This window comes from Podarcis liolepis (assembly GCF_965112155.1).
Source record: "Podarcis liolepis genome assembly, chromosome: 2".
NCBI classification, from domain to species: Eukaryota; Metazoa; Chordata; class Lepidosauria; order Squamata; family Lacertidae; genus Podarcis; species Podarcis liolepis.
The window spans coordinates 39,678,863-39,694,808 of NC_139555.1; the positions used below are offsets into that span (position 1 = coordinate 39,678,863).

General features: G+C 45.8%; 1 protein-coding gene across 1 annotated transcript in view; it reads right to left on the minus strand.

The window, feature by feature from the left end:
- Nucleotides 1-11,325, minus strand: part of LOC310699567 (heparan sulfate glucosamine 3-O-sulfotransferase 3A1-like) — a 71,360-nt gene extending 60,035 nt beyond the window's left edge. Inside the window, exon 1 of the mRNA XM_083487688.1 lies at nt 9,605-11,325. Within this exon, the coding sequence (XP_083343814.1) occupies nt 9,605-10,002 (398 nt within the window). The 5' untranslated portion in view covers nt 10,003-11,325. The remainder of the gene's footprint in view (nt 1-9,604) is intronic.
- Between the last annotated feature and the right edge of the window lie 4,621 nt (nt 11,326-15,946).

Sequence of the window (15,946 nt, forward strand, 5' to 3'; positions counted from 1 at the left end):
CATAGTATTGCACTGTTTATCTTCAGCTTTGTAGAAGACATGGAATAGATGCTGTAAAACTGATCCTCAAATCTTACTCCCAAGTAGTCCTGATGTATCTACTTCAGAGAAAATTGGTTGCAAATTGCTTTGGTCTATAAAAAATATGAACTAGAATCAAACAGGTGCTTTGTTGGCTTTGAATTTTTCGTATAAGAATAGTCACCAACTATATTGAGTACTTACTGAACTTGCCCATCAACAGTTCAACTTCCATTTATTTCCATGCAAGGTTAATCTAACACTATTTTTAAATTACTCTAAGGAGCAAGATGGAAAACATTAAATGCTTTTTTAAAAAAAGTTATTCAAAAAAGAATGGCACCAGGAACCGGTGGGTCTCCCCTCTTACTTCCTAAATCCCAAAGGCAAGTATGGGATCCTTTTACTGATCTCACTCTGACATCTTATTCCTGAAGACATTAGATCCTAATGTATAAATGCATGGGGAGGAATTCAGTGTAGTGTTAAGGAGATTGTTGCATTTCAGCTTGCTGGATGGAACAATCTCTCCTCTCCCCTCATGTACTGCTCTGGGGTTCCCTGACCACTCCAAAGCCAATGTGAGGAGCACACATGAGTGAAAAGTCCCACTGCGCTAGCAGAATACCTTCCACAGGCTTCTGCTATCAGGACTCATTAGCTGAATCCAGCTCTATGAGTGTGCCTCTGTTTTCTCTGTACCTTGAGTAATGAGGCAAATCAGGGCAATTTAGGGCAGACTAACATGTACTTGAGTTGGACTACAACTTTTCAAAAGCTGTCTCAGTGCAGATCAGCGATCTGTTAAAGTGTCAAATAGCTCTGTGGCCACAGTTTCAATTTGATGGATTGGTTTAGCTTTTAATTGCAGTGTATTGTTTTCTGAAGCCACTCCAATCACCACAATATGGTGAAAGGTGGTTGTGGTGATGAATTATAGGACAGATTAAATAAAACCATGCAGAAATCAAAGTGTCTCCAAGATCTATTGTACCTATGTGAAAATTATTATGGCCACTTAAAAATAATAATTAATTGCACTGCAATGTTTGAGGCCAGTGGCAGATCTTGGGGTCTCAAATTTCTGCAGTGCACCTCTTATCTTCCATTCTGCATCACAGTTGTGGCACCTCCAAGGCTCCATACCCAGTGTGACTGAATCAGTCATGCTCCCTTAAATCCACTGCTGATGAGGCAGCTCCTTTATCCAATCCTGCATTCTTTACTCAGACAAAGTTTCTGAAACTATATGCAAAGAGTTTCCTCCCAAAGCTATTTCCTTGATTGCACTGGAATTTATGTCCAAGTCTCCTTAGGATCACAACTAAGTATAAAACAGTTTCCTTGAGTGTCAGCCAGACTTTGTGACCACACACTGTCCCCAAAGTCAGGTGTTTATTTTCAAAGTCAAGAAAAATGTGCTTAAAAATAAATGTGAAAAACCTCAGAAGTTTTAATGTTTCCTTTCTGATTCTCTTTCAAGGCACGCAAAATTGGATAACTGCACAGTTAAGAAAATACCATTCCTAAGACAGCTTTGGGTTTCAGGAATAGAAAGTCTTTATTATCTGGGGGAAATGCATCTGGTCGGTATACCACAGAATTCATGGGGTTAAAGGGGCATAAATTGGCACCTAAATATATGACTCCTGTTTCAAGAACAATGCTTCAGTTACAACAGGGATGAAGAACCTGTGGCCTTCCAGAAATTGTTGAACACCAGATCTCATCAGACCCAGCGAGCACAACCAATGGTAAGGACTTCTGGTAGTTCAAGTCAATTAGGCTCCCATTCCTGACCTACAACCAGAATGTCTAAGCCTGTAATCCTATAGACCAGACCAGTGGTTCTCTCTGGGCCACACCTTCAGAATAAACCTTTGCTTGGACCCCACCAGTTTTTTTATTGATAGGAAATACATTGGAGAACAATAAGAAGCAACTCCTAGCAGTGCTTGATTTATAACATAAAACACAACAACTTTATAATATGATCACGGGACACCCAGAAATGCAACTACATAAGAACATGAATCATTCCCAAAATATATTGATTGTCCTTGAATCTTCCCACAACACTTGCCATCCTCTCTTGCCACATTATTGTGTTGCACCACACCCTTTGAGAACCACTGCTGTAGACACTCCCAGGTAAGTGTCTACAGGATTGCTGACTTAGACATTCTGGCTGTAGCTCAAGACTTACTCCAAGCCCTACTGAATGCAGTAGGATGTATTATTGAGCAGACATACATCAGATGGCACTGCACATAACTTATTCTGCTTCTCCCTTTATCCTTATTCTTTCAAACCAAGCAAGCAACAGGTTCAACCACAGGAATAATTAGAGCTGAGGTCATATCAGAACAAGGGGTGATATTCAACACAATTTTACCCAGAGTAGACCCACTGACATCAGTGGACCTAACTTAGTCATGTTAATTGATTTCAGTGGGTGTACTCTGAATAAAACTTAGGTGAATAGGTGTTATCCGAGGAGTACAGTGCAATCATTAGCATGTGTACTCAGAGTAAGTTCCATTGCATTCATTTCCCTAGCAAGTGAGCCTTTGACTGAAGTCTTACCTGAGCCTAGACTTTACAGGGAAGACCTACTGATGATCATTTGGAAGGATGGTTCATTGCTAAGTGTACACCAATCCCAGCCTTAAAGCCCTTTGTTCCACTCCTGCGTACTTGACGGGAAACAAAGCATTTCTGCCGTGCAACAAAGACAAATTGCTTGCTGAGCCAACAAGCTATTTTCATATTAACTTGCCAGAGGACACAACTTTATTAACTTTAAATGACAGGAGCACGTGGGAGAACCATCTAAACAATGCAAATTGCAAATAAGACAATTGCCCTTTGGCTTTCATGTTTATTTTCACATTGTGGTCTCTTTTTTTTTGTCCCCTTTCCCAATGAATGATGAATGCATTCTATTAAAAAATATTTGATTGGATTTGATTAAAGCTGCCTTTGCAGGCACCTCCTGTAACCGACGTTTATTAGATTTCTCAAAATTCTACCATTGTGAAAGTGGCTTATTTAAGGAACTGAAGCGGAGTGGAGGGTGGGGGGTCAGGTCAGAGCTGAAGACATTCCTGCAAGGTGTTGCACAGCCCTCAACTACAGGATGGAAGAAACTTAGGACACAATCATACACTAAACATCCACTGACTGAGAGCCCCACTACACAAGCGGAACACCAAGTATGCTGAAGGAAAGGCTGAAATAGGGCACAGTCATGGCAGGGCTGTGGAGGGGCACACTTGTGTTGTATCCTACATCCCTACAATCCACAGCTGGACCTCCATCTGAGGCACAGTTTTTAATGTCACCTCAAATCCAGTGCGGGAAATTGACCTTCCATTGAGTCCAGCATGGTGCAACTCAGCACCCAATCACAGCACATCACCCACTGGTACAGTGGTACCTCGGGTTACATACGTTTCAGGTTACATATGCTTCAGGTTACATACGCTTCAGGTTACAGACTCCGCTAACCCAGAAATAGTGCTTCAGGTTAAGAACTTTGCTTCAGGATGAGAACAGAAATCGGGCTCCGGTGGCGCAGTGGCAGCAGGAGGCCCCATTAGCTAAAGTGGTGCTTCAGGTTAAGAACAGTTTCAGGTTAAGAACGGACCTCCAGAATGAATTAAGTACTTAACCTGAGGTACCACTGTATGTAAACCTAAGAGGAGGATAAGGCAAATGCATGGGATGATACTTCTCTGGCCTCGTGTCATACCTAGACTTCCCAAGGGGTAGTTCTGAGCACCTTGCCACAAAAGGGAGACCTGCACAAGCAACCTGACATTGCAGCACACATGGGGACTTAACACACTGCTAGCATTTCCTTTCTAAGAACCTTTACATGCACCTCAACCTGGGACTCCAGCCACAAACTGGAGACTGCAAACACCAGGCTCCACACCAAAAATTGAGGGTGCAAGGGCAGAGCAGGTGAGCAAAGGAAGAGAAAGCATTGGGGCCAAGTATGATTTGCCATGACTGTCTCCCATACCTCTCTCACACGTACCTTACTATAGGTGAATACGTTCAGGTCAAGTGCCCTGTTGGCAAAGGCCAGGCACTCCCCTCCAGCTGCCAAACAGTCATGAGCACATCTACCTTAGAAGATCACAGCCCAAATGAACAGCAATGCAAAACTATGAGAATTCAGTCACTGAAATCCCCCCCCCCATGATGATTGGTGGTGAGGAGTGGTTGAGACCTGAACACTGTCTGAGCACTTAGGTGGCCACTACTCCCTCTTCTCTCTCACTCCTCACAAGCACAGCTGCCGGTGCATCTGGGTTCAGGGGCTTCGGATGTGCTCCAGTTGCTGCCTAATGCCTGGCAAATATTCTGTGCTTCCCCTTTCCCTCCTCAATGATAGCACCCTGGTGACCTAGCTTGTTCCAGACAGGGCCCAAGATAGGCATGCGACAGGTGAGGGTGGTCCCAGCACGGAGCTGGAACCACACATTCTCCTACTCTGGTTTCTGTCAAGCTGTCCATCTAAGGCACAGAGCCCTGGTGAGGTGATTGTTTGGCAATCCCAAATAAAAGTCTTTCTCTTTCAGGATCTCCCCTATCCCAGTTGCCATGCAAAGCAGTTTAGAAATAAAATGGATAAAAGGCTGTGACTTTTCCATATGTGTTTTTATTTGTTGCTAGGGATATTAAGAGTTTGAAGAAGAAGAGTTTGGGTTTGATATCCCGCTTTATCACTACCCAAAGGAGTCTCAAAGCGGCTAACAATCTCCTTTCCCTTCCTCCCCCACAACAAACACTCTGCTGAGAGACTTCAGAGAAATGTGACTAGCCCAAGGTCACCCAGCAGCTGCATGTGGAGGAGCAGGGAAGTGAACCCGGTTCACCAGATTATGAGTCCACGGCTCTTAACCACTACACCAATAGGGATGCTTTCTCCAACCCTACTATGATCTGGCTTCAGCTTATTTCAGGATGGGATCCTGAAAGTGGAGATAGAGAACTGTGATCTCCCTTCTCTCTACCCACTCAGGTTTCACGAAACAAGCCCATCAGGAGGCACAAGGGGCGGGGGAGCTGCTTTGTCAAAGTAGTCAGTTTGGGGGTGTGGGGTGCAAGAAGGGCAGTGAATCTTGCTGAATGCTACATGGCAGGGTCAAGCCATCAGGCAAAATAGCACAAGTGCATGGACTGGTAACATTCGTTCATTCATTCATTTCTTTATTGACAGTGCTTTTATACTACCCAATAACTAATAATCTCTGGGCAGTCAATAATTAAACGTAAATGCATTTCACACACAGGCATACATACCTGAGACAAGATGGGCTGGGGGGGGGGAGAGCACTCTTGAGTGGCGGGATTTGGAGAGCGAGTGTTTTCTTTTTCCTTCCTACTGTACCCGCCAATTCCTGTTTATATCCTGAAGGGCCAGTTTCATTTTTAATATAGCTGTTTTGCACAACAGCAATTTCACACAAAACAGCTGTGTGTGTGTGTGTGTGTACCACAACCACATCCTCAGCAGCAACTGGTGGAAACAAGACCCAATGAGATGTCTGCATGTGTAAAAAAAGAGCCCTTCCACATTGTGACCTCAAAATGCACATCAGGGAACAAGCAATTTCATGCTGGAGGTTTTATCAGATTTATCCATGGGGGATAAATTGGGGGGGGGGAGTATGGGCTTCACGGGATGTTTTGTGGATAGTGGCAACCCCCCCCCCCAAAAAAAAATCATCATGCAAGTAGCTTCAAGCTCCTGTGTGGATGAGCCCATGATGATGCATAAACAATCAGATTTGGCTACATGACAACGACATTGAAAGAAAACAAAGGAAATTCTACTCACACCCTTAAAGGGTCAAAACAATCACACATGGCCCCAAAGCTGAAAGGGTAAAGTCCCTTCTGCCATTTACAAGAAGTGTTTGTCAATCACACTCCCTCTGCTTGCATATGCCTGATTCACACAACCATTCCCCTTCAAAAAAAAGGGTGTGTGTGGAAGAGGTGTACCCCTTTCCAGCACAAGTCCAGCAGTCTGTCTAGTATACCAGGTGCAGGATTCCTGTGGTTCTCCACGTGTTGCTACACTACAGCTCCCATCATCCTTTGCCATTAGCCATGCAGGATGCAGTTTATGGGTGTTGTAGTTCAGCATCTTTTTCTACAGATCACAAGAAGGCACAAGAAGGATGGAGACAGTGTAGCTCCTCACTAGCACTGTCACAGCATTCCCCAATAGCGACCTGTGACACATGTAGTTCTACAGGTGCAAGCCCTGCCAACTCCAGGAAAAGATGGGGAGAGCTCCTGCCTCATACCTGGGAGAGTCACTGCCAGCCAGTGTAGACAGCACTGACTTGGAATAAAACGTCACCATTTGAATAGGTATCCTTTGTTCTCCTACACCAAAAATATATTAAACCCTGCTGGTTTCAGTGAGAGAGGATGCAAGCCTATACCCTGGGGGTGGCTAAGCCCTGGTCTGATGCAGCCCTCCGATCAATTTTATTTTGGCCCTTAAACCCACTGATTTTGGCAGCATCAAAAACAAAAAAAGGAGACACTGTCCAGGGGCCCTGAAGGGGATGCAAGTTGTCCCCTCTGTGGCCATCAGTTTAATCATTTGAGGATCTGAAAGGGGACAATACCCCCCAGCTCACCTGCACAGATCAGCTGAGGAGAGACAGGCTGTGTGTCTATGAATGCCAGAATGTGCCACAGCCACACCTGCTTTTGGCCTCACACAACTGGCATACCCACCTCCCACCTCCCAAAGTTGGGAAAGGGTGAATATAGTTCTAATATCAAAAACACCCACTTACCAAGGAATAAACCTCAGTTAACAGTGGAACAGACACTCACAAGAGGTGGTGGACTCTCCTTCCTTGTGGGCTTTCAAGTAGAGGTTGGATGACCAAGTGTCATGTATGATCTAGTTGAGATTCCTGCAATGTAGCAGGTTGGACTAGATGCATACAAGACTGTAGTGTCAAGCACACCTAACTTTGCCTCTGGATTGGGCCCATGGTTTTTAGAAGGACCTTTTGCACAGCATCAAAAATTCTCCATCAAAGGCTCCAGTTGCACAAATCCCTCATGACTGCATAAATGTGTCAATGGCAGAAGAAATAAAACGATAAAAGTATTTACAGGAACAGAGAGGCGGTTAATTGCACTAATTTCCCACAATCCACTGGCAAGAATGTTGTTAAGAGCTTTGAAACAGACAATCAGTGAGTAACACAACTAATTTCTTAACTCTGCCTTCTAAAAAAACACACCCCTCTTTCTTTTTAATTTTGCTAGATACAAGTCTGTAAAAATGAGAGCCTACCCATGTTTTGCAATGCACGTCCCTTTTAATGGAAGTAGATGGGCTGTTATTCTTACAGTTTGTTTTAATTTAACAACTAGTAGTAAAAGAAATCCTGAGGAAGGAACTAGAGACGGAACCGCCTGTCCTTTTGCAGAAATCATCACCTTTCAGACTGTTTGAACAAGTGGCAAATTGGGAGCTTTACATTCCTCACATCAGCAATTCAAACCTGAAGACCTCTGTTGGCTGAAACACACATTCAGTTCCAAATAGTCTGTTCCACTTTTTATTCTGCATTATAAGTGGTGCATTCCAAATTTTGAAGCACTCATGGCATCACTCCTGCAAATCAGAGTTTTGCCAAGGGCTGCCTTTCTTCTACCTCCTCACCCCACCCTCAAATCCCAAACGAGCCCTTGATTAATTGAGTTTTGCCAATCATGTTTGCACACCTCCTCTTTGACCCTGTAGATAAGGGTGAAGGGGGGTCCAAGACAGATACAGAGTGAGGTCACTTTCAAGGCTGAGGCTGGAAAGGTCAGATATAACGAATAGAGTTGATTGCTCAGAGGGGGGAGAAAGTGGGTTCATGGAATGCAGGACGATTAATTAAGGATTTCTTTACAGAAAGTTTGATACATTCACAACATTTATCAGGAAGGACTGGCTGGAGCTGGCTGCAACAATGTCCTGAAGATGACTTCTGAGCTTTTTAATGTTGCAAATCTGAACACACTTGACTTGGTAAAACTTTATTGGAATCAAGAGAGTTTGCTTCGCTTCCAGATACATGCAGATCAAGTTGTGAAGATAGGAAGTAGTTCCTAATATAACATGAAAAGGAGATGGGGCTGCGTGTAGGAAGAGCAAATGGAGTTATAGGGAGTGGGGCTCCTCTCTTAGGGATGCAATTTGTGGGACGTCTGAGGTTCAAAGCTGGCTGATGCAAAACGTCTTACACAAGGAGTCGCCATACTGAGTACAATTGGTTGTGCTCAGAGTGATGGTTAAAGGTGGGCTTGTGGGACAGGTGTGAAGGTGAAGTGTAGGGAGACCAAGCTGGAGACCAAGCTTTAAGCATGCAAACACCTTATTAATTAAAAGGCCAACTAGCAAAAGCTGCTTTACCCATACCTTGTTGTGAAAACACTGTGATTACCCTTGTGAAAAAGTCAGGACTGTAACTTTGACAGTTGAGGTAGAACAACTCAGGTCAGACAGTTAAAGATGCAGGGCTGAGATACCTTCATAGGTTTGGTACCAGAGAAGATAAATACAGGTCAATGGGGAGGCTGTGGACAGGAGTTATGGTCTCATGGTTGGTTAATGATTTATTTTTTTATTCCACAAGATTTATATACCACTTGATTGTAATAAAACTTCAGAGTGGTTTACAAAAAGATTATGCCAAGGCCTTTGACTTTTTAAAAACAAAAAACGAGAGGCTTTAGGAAGATTTGGGCATCAAAGTTTGCCTTTTGTGAAGGAGATATTGGAGCTCTGAAGTGGGTTTTTAAACACAAGGCTTTAATCTTGGTGGGAGAATCTCAGGGCAAAGGCCAATAGATTTCTGTGGTTGTGGAAAGGAATGTTCGCAGATTTTATGGACCTAGGACAGTAGCAAGGTCTCGGGGAGAGTTTGCAAAGCATGATGGGGGGGCGGGACTCAGGACTGGTCTGGGCAGAGCATCACACATATTTCCTTAAGAGGAACCCAAGCAAGTTTAGGAATACTCTTACCATTGTTCAAAGGCCCAGAAGTAATTCTGCCCTCTATGACCTGGCCAGTCCTGGAATATGCAACTCAATCAGTGTTTCTGAACATGTGCAAATGATATTTCCCTCAGCATTAAATAACCACAGCATGTCCCATACACTTCAAATTAAAAAGCAGTGCTTCCAAGGCAGAAATAATAGTTTTAAGACCCTCGCAATTACCACAAATAGTAATCAAAACCTATACATGTTTACGCAGGAGAAAGTATTAGTGTTCATAGGGGTTAGGAATTCCCAAGGTAAGTATGCATGACTTTCTGCTGCACACAGTTGGACGCATGGCACTGAGTGACAGGACCCCTAAGTTCATATCTCTGTACTGGATTCCCCTTAATTGCCCACACAATATTTCTCAAGAGTAGCAATCTGGGCAGGACTGAATCCGGATTCACACAAGAGTAAGGAAGGGGAGGAGAAGGGGCGCCCAGTCCCTCTCCTGAGCCAAGCCAACGTTCAAGAGCAGCGCATCCTCATCCATACCTGTACCAGGCGAGCCCCCGGCCATAGTTCCGATCGAAGAAGTGCGGCTCGGCGCCCGCCGCCCTCACGTCCGGGTGGACCCGCAGGAACTCAAGCAGCGCCCTCGTGCCGCCCTTCTTCACGCCGATGATCACCGCCTGCGGCAGCCGCTTGGTGCCCTCTCCCGCCGCCTGGGGCTGCAGCGAAGGATCGCGGGGCGTGGCGGCGCCCTCGTCGCCTGGCGCGAGCGGGATCGGGGCCGGCTCTCTGGTGAGGACGCGCGCAGCCCCGGCCAGGCAGTAACTGGCGTAGAGAGACATGAGGAGCGAGCCGAGGACCAGCAGCAGCTTCCGCAGGGCGCGCCGGGGCAGGGGCTCTGGGCCAGGCGCTGAGGCGGGGGGCACCCCTCCCCGGGCCATGCTAGGCGGCCCCCCGCGCCGGGGCCATCGCCCCCTACGCTCAGCCCCTTAGCCCTGCCTGGCGGGGAGCGGGCAACCCCATCATGGACGGCTCGGATCGGGGTCCACTGACGGGTTTGGGTGGGTGGGGAGCAAGGGCAGAAGGCGCAGCTGGTTTCCCCCCGTGCGCGGAGCTTCACGGGCGCATCATCCCAGCGGCCAGGCGTTGGAGTCGGGCGGGGGTTGGGGTCTGGGCACCTGGGCTTAAACCAGGCCTTCGAGGGAGCCTCGCAGCAGCCCTGCCGCTGCGAAAGGGGCGGGTAGCATCAACTCCAGCTGGGAGGCGAGTTTGGCGCATCTCCGGTTAAAGCGCAGCCAAGGAGCAGCGCGCCTGAGCGCTGGCGAAACACTGCCAGGCGCCTCTCGGAGGAAGCGCGGCGCATCCAGGCGGAGATCGGAAGCGCGGCCAGATCCGGGAGGCAGCCTCTGGAGGAGGATGCGCTCAGGGTTTCAAGGAGAGGATCTATTACTGAGAGGGCTCTCCTCTCTCTGCCACAGCTTCTGTCGGCCGCCCAGGCTGAGATCCCGGGTGATCGTTGCAGCTGATGGAGGAAAGAAGGGAAGCCAGTCCCACCCCGGTCTGCTGGAGCTTTGTGCGCAGCAGAAGAAGAAACAAACGAGTCCTGAGCCGGCAACTCTTCCCAAGCCACCTCGGGTCGCAGATGCTGCCGCGCGCAGTGTTGCTTTTCCGCCGCTCCTCGCTCGGATTTTGCGCGCTCCTTAGCTGTCCAGCAGCAGCGCCCACCTCGCGCGGACGGGTAGGCGAAAATCCTCCCAATCGCCTGTCACCTTTCTTTCCTGCGGGGCTCCCTTTTCCCGGCTGCTCCAGCGGCTACCACACGTGGAGCTCTTGATTGTAGCAAAAACTTCTCCGAAAGGCACCTCCGAAGCTTGAGCGACGGGCCCAGGAGCCAACGGAACGTTGGCAAAAGCAGAGTGGGCGGAGATGCCTTTCAGAGAGGACTCTGAGTGGAGGCGGAGAAAGAAGTAGTTGGGACACACCCCGCGCAGTCACTTGGGATAGGGAGGGAGTTGATTTTGGGAGATACAGTACTTCTCCAACCACCACCTTCGAAATTCAGAGCTGGAGAGATATAGCTATTGCCAACTTCAGAAGCACTTCTGAAGCCTGATCCTGCTCATGCTATTTACTCGGATGTGAATTCCACTCATTTCTCTGGGTTTATGAAATCATTTCTCTGGGTTTATGAAATCCAGTGGTGTAATGGTAAATTCTCAAGTGCAGAAACCTTTCATGACAGATCCGCAAAATCACACAAAACTATACGGCAATTTTTTTTGACCACTGCAGATATTTTGACTTCAGTACTAAGCCTTCCCTTCCCTCACCCTACCTCCCGCTGTGCTTTACAGAAGAGCTCTGGTGGACTCAAAAGCTAACCCCCTATTTTGTAACATTTTGGTTGCTCATAATAAAAGGATTTGGGAATATTTCAAAAAGAAAGTGTCAGTGTAACCCTTAGCTATGCATGCTAATGTAGCCTTAGATTAGATGGCGAGTTTCTCCCTGAGAAAAGCTTATTTGCCATGTAGAGGATTTACAAATAGCCCATCAGGAGATGACATTATTGGTCCTGCTGTGAAATAAGTGGTAATGCACGGATGCAACTACATAATACTTAGGTAAAGGCTATGTATGCTATTTGCTCAGAGAAAACTCACTGAAATTAATGAACGTGACAAATTTAAGTGAGTCTCTCTGAGTAAAACTTTATGACCACACGTATAAAAAGTCCATACACCCTCACATCCTTGCAACATCTCTAAAGAGCAGGTTTATCCCAGTTTTACAGATGGGGAAAACTGAGCCTATTGCAGCAAGTGTTTTGTGTAGAATCATTCAGTGATTGCATGGCAAAGCAAGAAATGTAAACCTAGGACTCAGTCTGGTGCTCTGCTCACTTAGTCATAATATAATAATAATAATAATTTATTATTTATACCCCGCCCATCTGGCTGGGTTTCCCCAGCCACTCTGGGCGGCTTCCAAAAGAATATTAAAATACTATGGTACATACTGCCAATAGTCTCTGGCCAAGTGTAGGGGCAAATGGTGTTGGAGAATTGGGCTGTAATATTTTAACATTAACCATTTTAACATTCTTGTTTTGTTTTTTGTTTTGCTTTTTTTACAGCAACCAGATACAGTGGTACCTCGGGTTACATACGCTTCGGGTTACATACGCTTCAGGTTACAGACTCTGCTAACCCAGAAATAGTACTTCGGGTTAAGAACTTTGCTTCAGGATGAGAACGGAAATTGTGCAACAGTAGCGCAGTGGCAGCAGGAAGCCCCATTAGCTAAAGTGGTGCTTCAGGTTAAGAACAATTTTAGGTTAAGAACGGACCTCCGGAACAAATTAAGTTCTTAACCCGAGGTACCACTGTACAAAGACAGGGAGAGATTCTTTACTATGAACAGTTGCTTGGAAAAGGGGATTTTTCTGCTCTCTCCAATAACCATCAAGTTAAGTGGGTAGGTGGGAAATAAAATTAGCAAGAAAGAAGAAGGGTGAGTAGGAGCTCCTGAACAAATTGCCCCATGAATATCTGACAGCAGACTAACTGCTTTCTACATGGGTGCTGTAACTATGAAGCTAACTGTTAATCAGAGCTGTAGAATTTTATAAACTGACTGTAATCCACTAACTGAGAGCCATTATTTGCTTTGTCCCAACTTCCATCTAGGAAGCCACACTTTCAAAAGGTCATAGAAGCACATGAACAGGAGCAAAGGAGGGCAAAGAAAATAGGCAGCAAGGTTGCGGGGGGGGGGAGGCTTAAGAGAGGCTGAAAGAACTGGAGAAGACTGAAGAGGGGACACCCATGAAAGCAGATTTCACATACCCAAAGGGCTCTCACGAAGGGAGAGAGCAAACACTTGTTCTCTGATGGTCCAGAAGGCAAGACGAGGTCTCATGAGCTGAAGCTACAGGAGGGTGGATTTTGATTGAAATGTTCTGAAAAACACGTTAAGGGTAAGAGCCATTTGACAATAGAATCAATTACTTTGGAGGTGATGGGATCTCCCATCTTGGAGAACTCTAGACAGAGGCTGGACCACCATCTTTGGGGAATTGTTCTAGCTCTGGATTTACTGCATCAAGCAAGGAGCTAGACCAGGTGGCCTAGAAGATTCAGAGAAACGCATTCTAGGATTCTTTGATCTTGCTTCCTGGCAGGAATCCTGTGCCTTTAAACTGTTGTGCAACAGGTACATGAAAGTTAACTGTGAAAGCTTTTCCATCTTGGCACAGCTGTTAAAGTCACAGGAACCACGCTGGAAAAGATGCAAGGTGAAAAGCAAAATGAGTGCAAAAAGTCACCTTTATAGTGATAAAAGTCCCAAGGTGATACTGCACTCACTCACAGATTTCACTTGTTCCAGCACAACACCCACGTTCCTTGGATATTCTAACACACTGTGTGGCACACACCTTCCTCCTAACCTCTGCAAGTGTTTCTCAATGCTTATCAGTGTGGAGATCCTCTATTAATGTGTCCCCCAGCAACGTTTTGCATAAATTGATGTAGATCCAGCAGAATTATACATCTGAGGGCACCTATTTCCACACACAGATCACCGTGGCTATACTAGGAATATATATTTTTTGTTCTTTTTATATTCCTCTCATCACTTAAACTGTTCTGCTTGAGGAGTGAATAACATATAGTAATTTCTTTGCATTTCAAGTCGAAAACGCCTGATAGTAAGGGCATCATTATTTCATAGCCTGCAGGGAAGTCCTTTTCACTTGAAATGGCTTCCATAGATTTTAAGAATTGAAGACAAACGGTACTCACGAAACATTTGACTCAGATCTCCTCGTGTTTATTTGCTGTTTGAATTTAGCTCTGATGCTGAACTTCAACGGCTTAGAAAAATGTATCCAGTAATGAAATATCTTCTACTGCTGTGAACCAGCTGATTTCAGTGGGAGACCTGAACATGCACAAACCTACAATTGTACCCACACTAATGAGGCAGTGAGGCTGCAACACAAATGCCCTTACTTGGGTGTAAGCCATTAAAATCGGTTCCAGCTTCCAAGCTGGATCCAGATGCGGCCCCAGACTATGAGCCTCTGTTTTCAAGGGGAATGGCAGTCCATTCAAACCAGTCTGAATTTCATCCCTACCCCAGCAGTTCTATAGAGCAGAAGAACCTCAGTCCTGTATACCTGAAGGAGCGACTCCACCCACATTGTTTAGCCCAGTCACTGAGGTCCAGCTCCAAGGGCCTTCTGGCGGTTCCCTCACTGCAAGAAGCCAAGTTACAGGGAACCAGGCAGAGGGCCTTTTTGGTAATGGCGCCTACCCTGTGGCGCCTACCCTGTGGAACGCCCTCCCACCAGATTTCAAGGCAATAAGCTACTACCCTACTTTTAAAAGACATCTGAAGGCAGCCCTGTTTAGGGAAAATTTTAATGTTTAATGCTGTATTGTGTTTTTAATATCCGGTTGGGAGCCGCCCAGAGTGACGGGGAAACCCAGCCAGTTAGGCAGGGTATAAATAAATAAATAACAGCAGCAGCTAGGGGGTTGTTCAGCACCAGTTTAGCATCTAACTATTCTCCTTGCAGATCAAAATGGCTGTGGATGCTTTGCAATATCCAGGCAAAATTGACAGTCAAGATGCTATCAGGAACTCCAGCACCTTGCTCAAAAATAAAATGTTGGAGACCTATCTGGGCATGACCCAACACAGCAGGGTTCATGGAGGGGTTTTGTTTTTTTAAAGAAAAAAATAGAGGTCTTACCACAACCCATTGGAGTGATGCCCTCTTGCAAGGAGTTATTTATTTACTACTTTATCCACTTTGTCCATCTCAGGCAGCTTCCATCAGCCAATAAGGGCAAGACTCAAACACAAATTTGGGTAGCTTCACCCCACCAAACACTATATACTCTCCCTCCCATTTGATTTCCTCACATATACTTTGGTTGGAAGCATGTGTTCTAATAAACAAACGGGCACAGGGAGTACATTGAGAATTTGGGATTTCCCCATGCAGAATTCACATGCCCAGTTCTTGAACCCCTGGCTGTTTGATCCACTATCAACAAGGTAGAACAATGCATGCCTACAAGATGATTTCTAGTGTGAGTATGTGTTTTTCTCCCAGTGGAAAAAACTGGTGGTAGGCACCTAACATGGGCACCAATATTTAGAAAAGGCCAAGTCCCCTGTCTTCATGAAAACAGGGATGTAAAATGAGACAAAATTGAGGCATCCTGAATTATTATTTGGTTTGGGGCTGTGTACTGCTGCACATTTAAAAATTATTATAATCTTAATTTCTCTACCATGATCTGCATGGGGTTGGGCTGGGTGTTCCCATGCAATTTAAGCCAGCGAGCTGTTTCCTTAGGCATGAAAGACATTGCAAATGGACCGGTCATTTATACACATTCCTCTGGAAACTGGAAGGCTCTTTGGTTTTGCATTTCGGAGTCTCCCATCACTTAGACAGGTCTAGAGGTTAAATGGGGAGTTTGGGAGAGAGGGCACGGAGGCTAACACATCCTTACAACTGATTACAAGGTCAAAAGCCAAAGGCAACAACTCCCCCTCTGAAAACTGCACCAGAAGAAAACATGGCATTGTTTGCATCTGGGGAGAGGGGTAAGCTGAGGTTATGGAGAGAAGAGAGAGGCAGATTGATAAGCAAGGGGCGATCTGACCCCATATGGGTTTGAGCAACAAAAGCCCCTTCATCATTTAGAATGAATAGGAACAATAGCAGCAAATGGGGAGGAGCCAGAGCAGTGCGAGTATCTGAGAGCCCAGAGGAAAGGAGTCAATGGAGGCTCCTGTTTTAGCCAAATCCATTATTGAACCGGGTAATCTCCTGGGCATTCTCTCCTTGAAATCAGCCAGAAA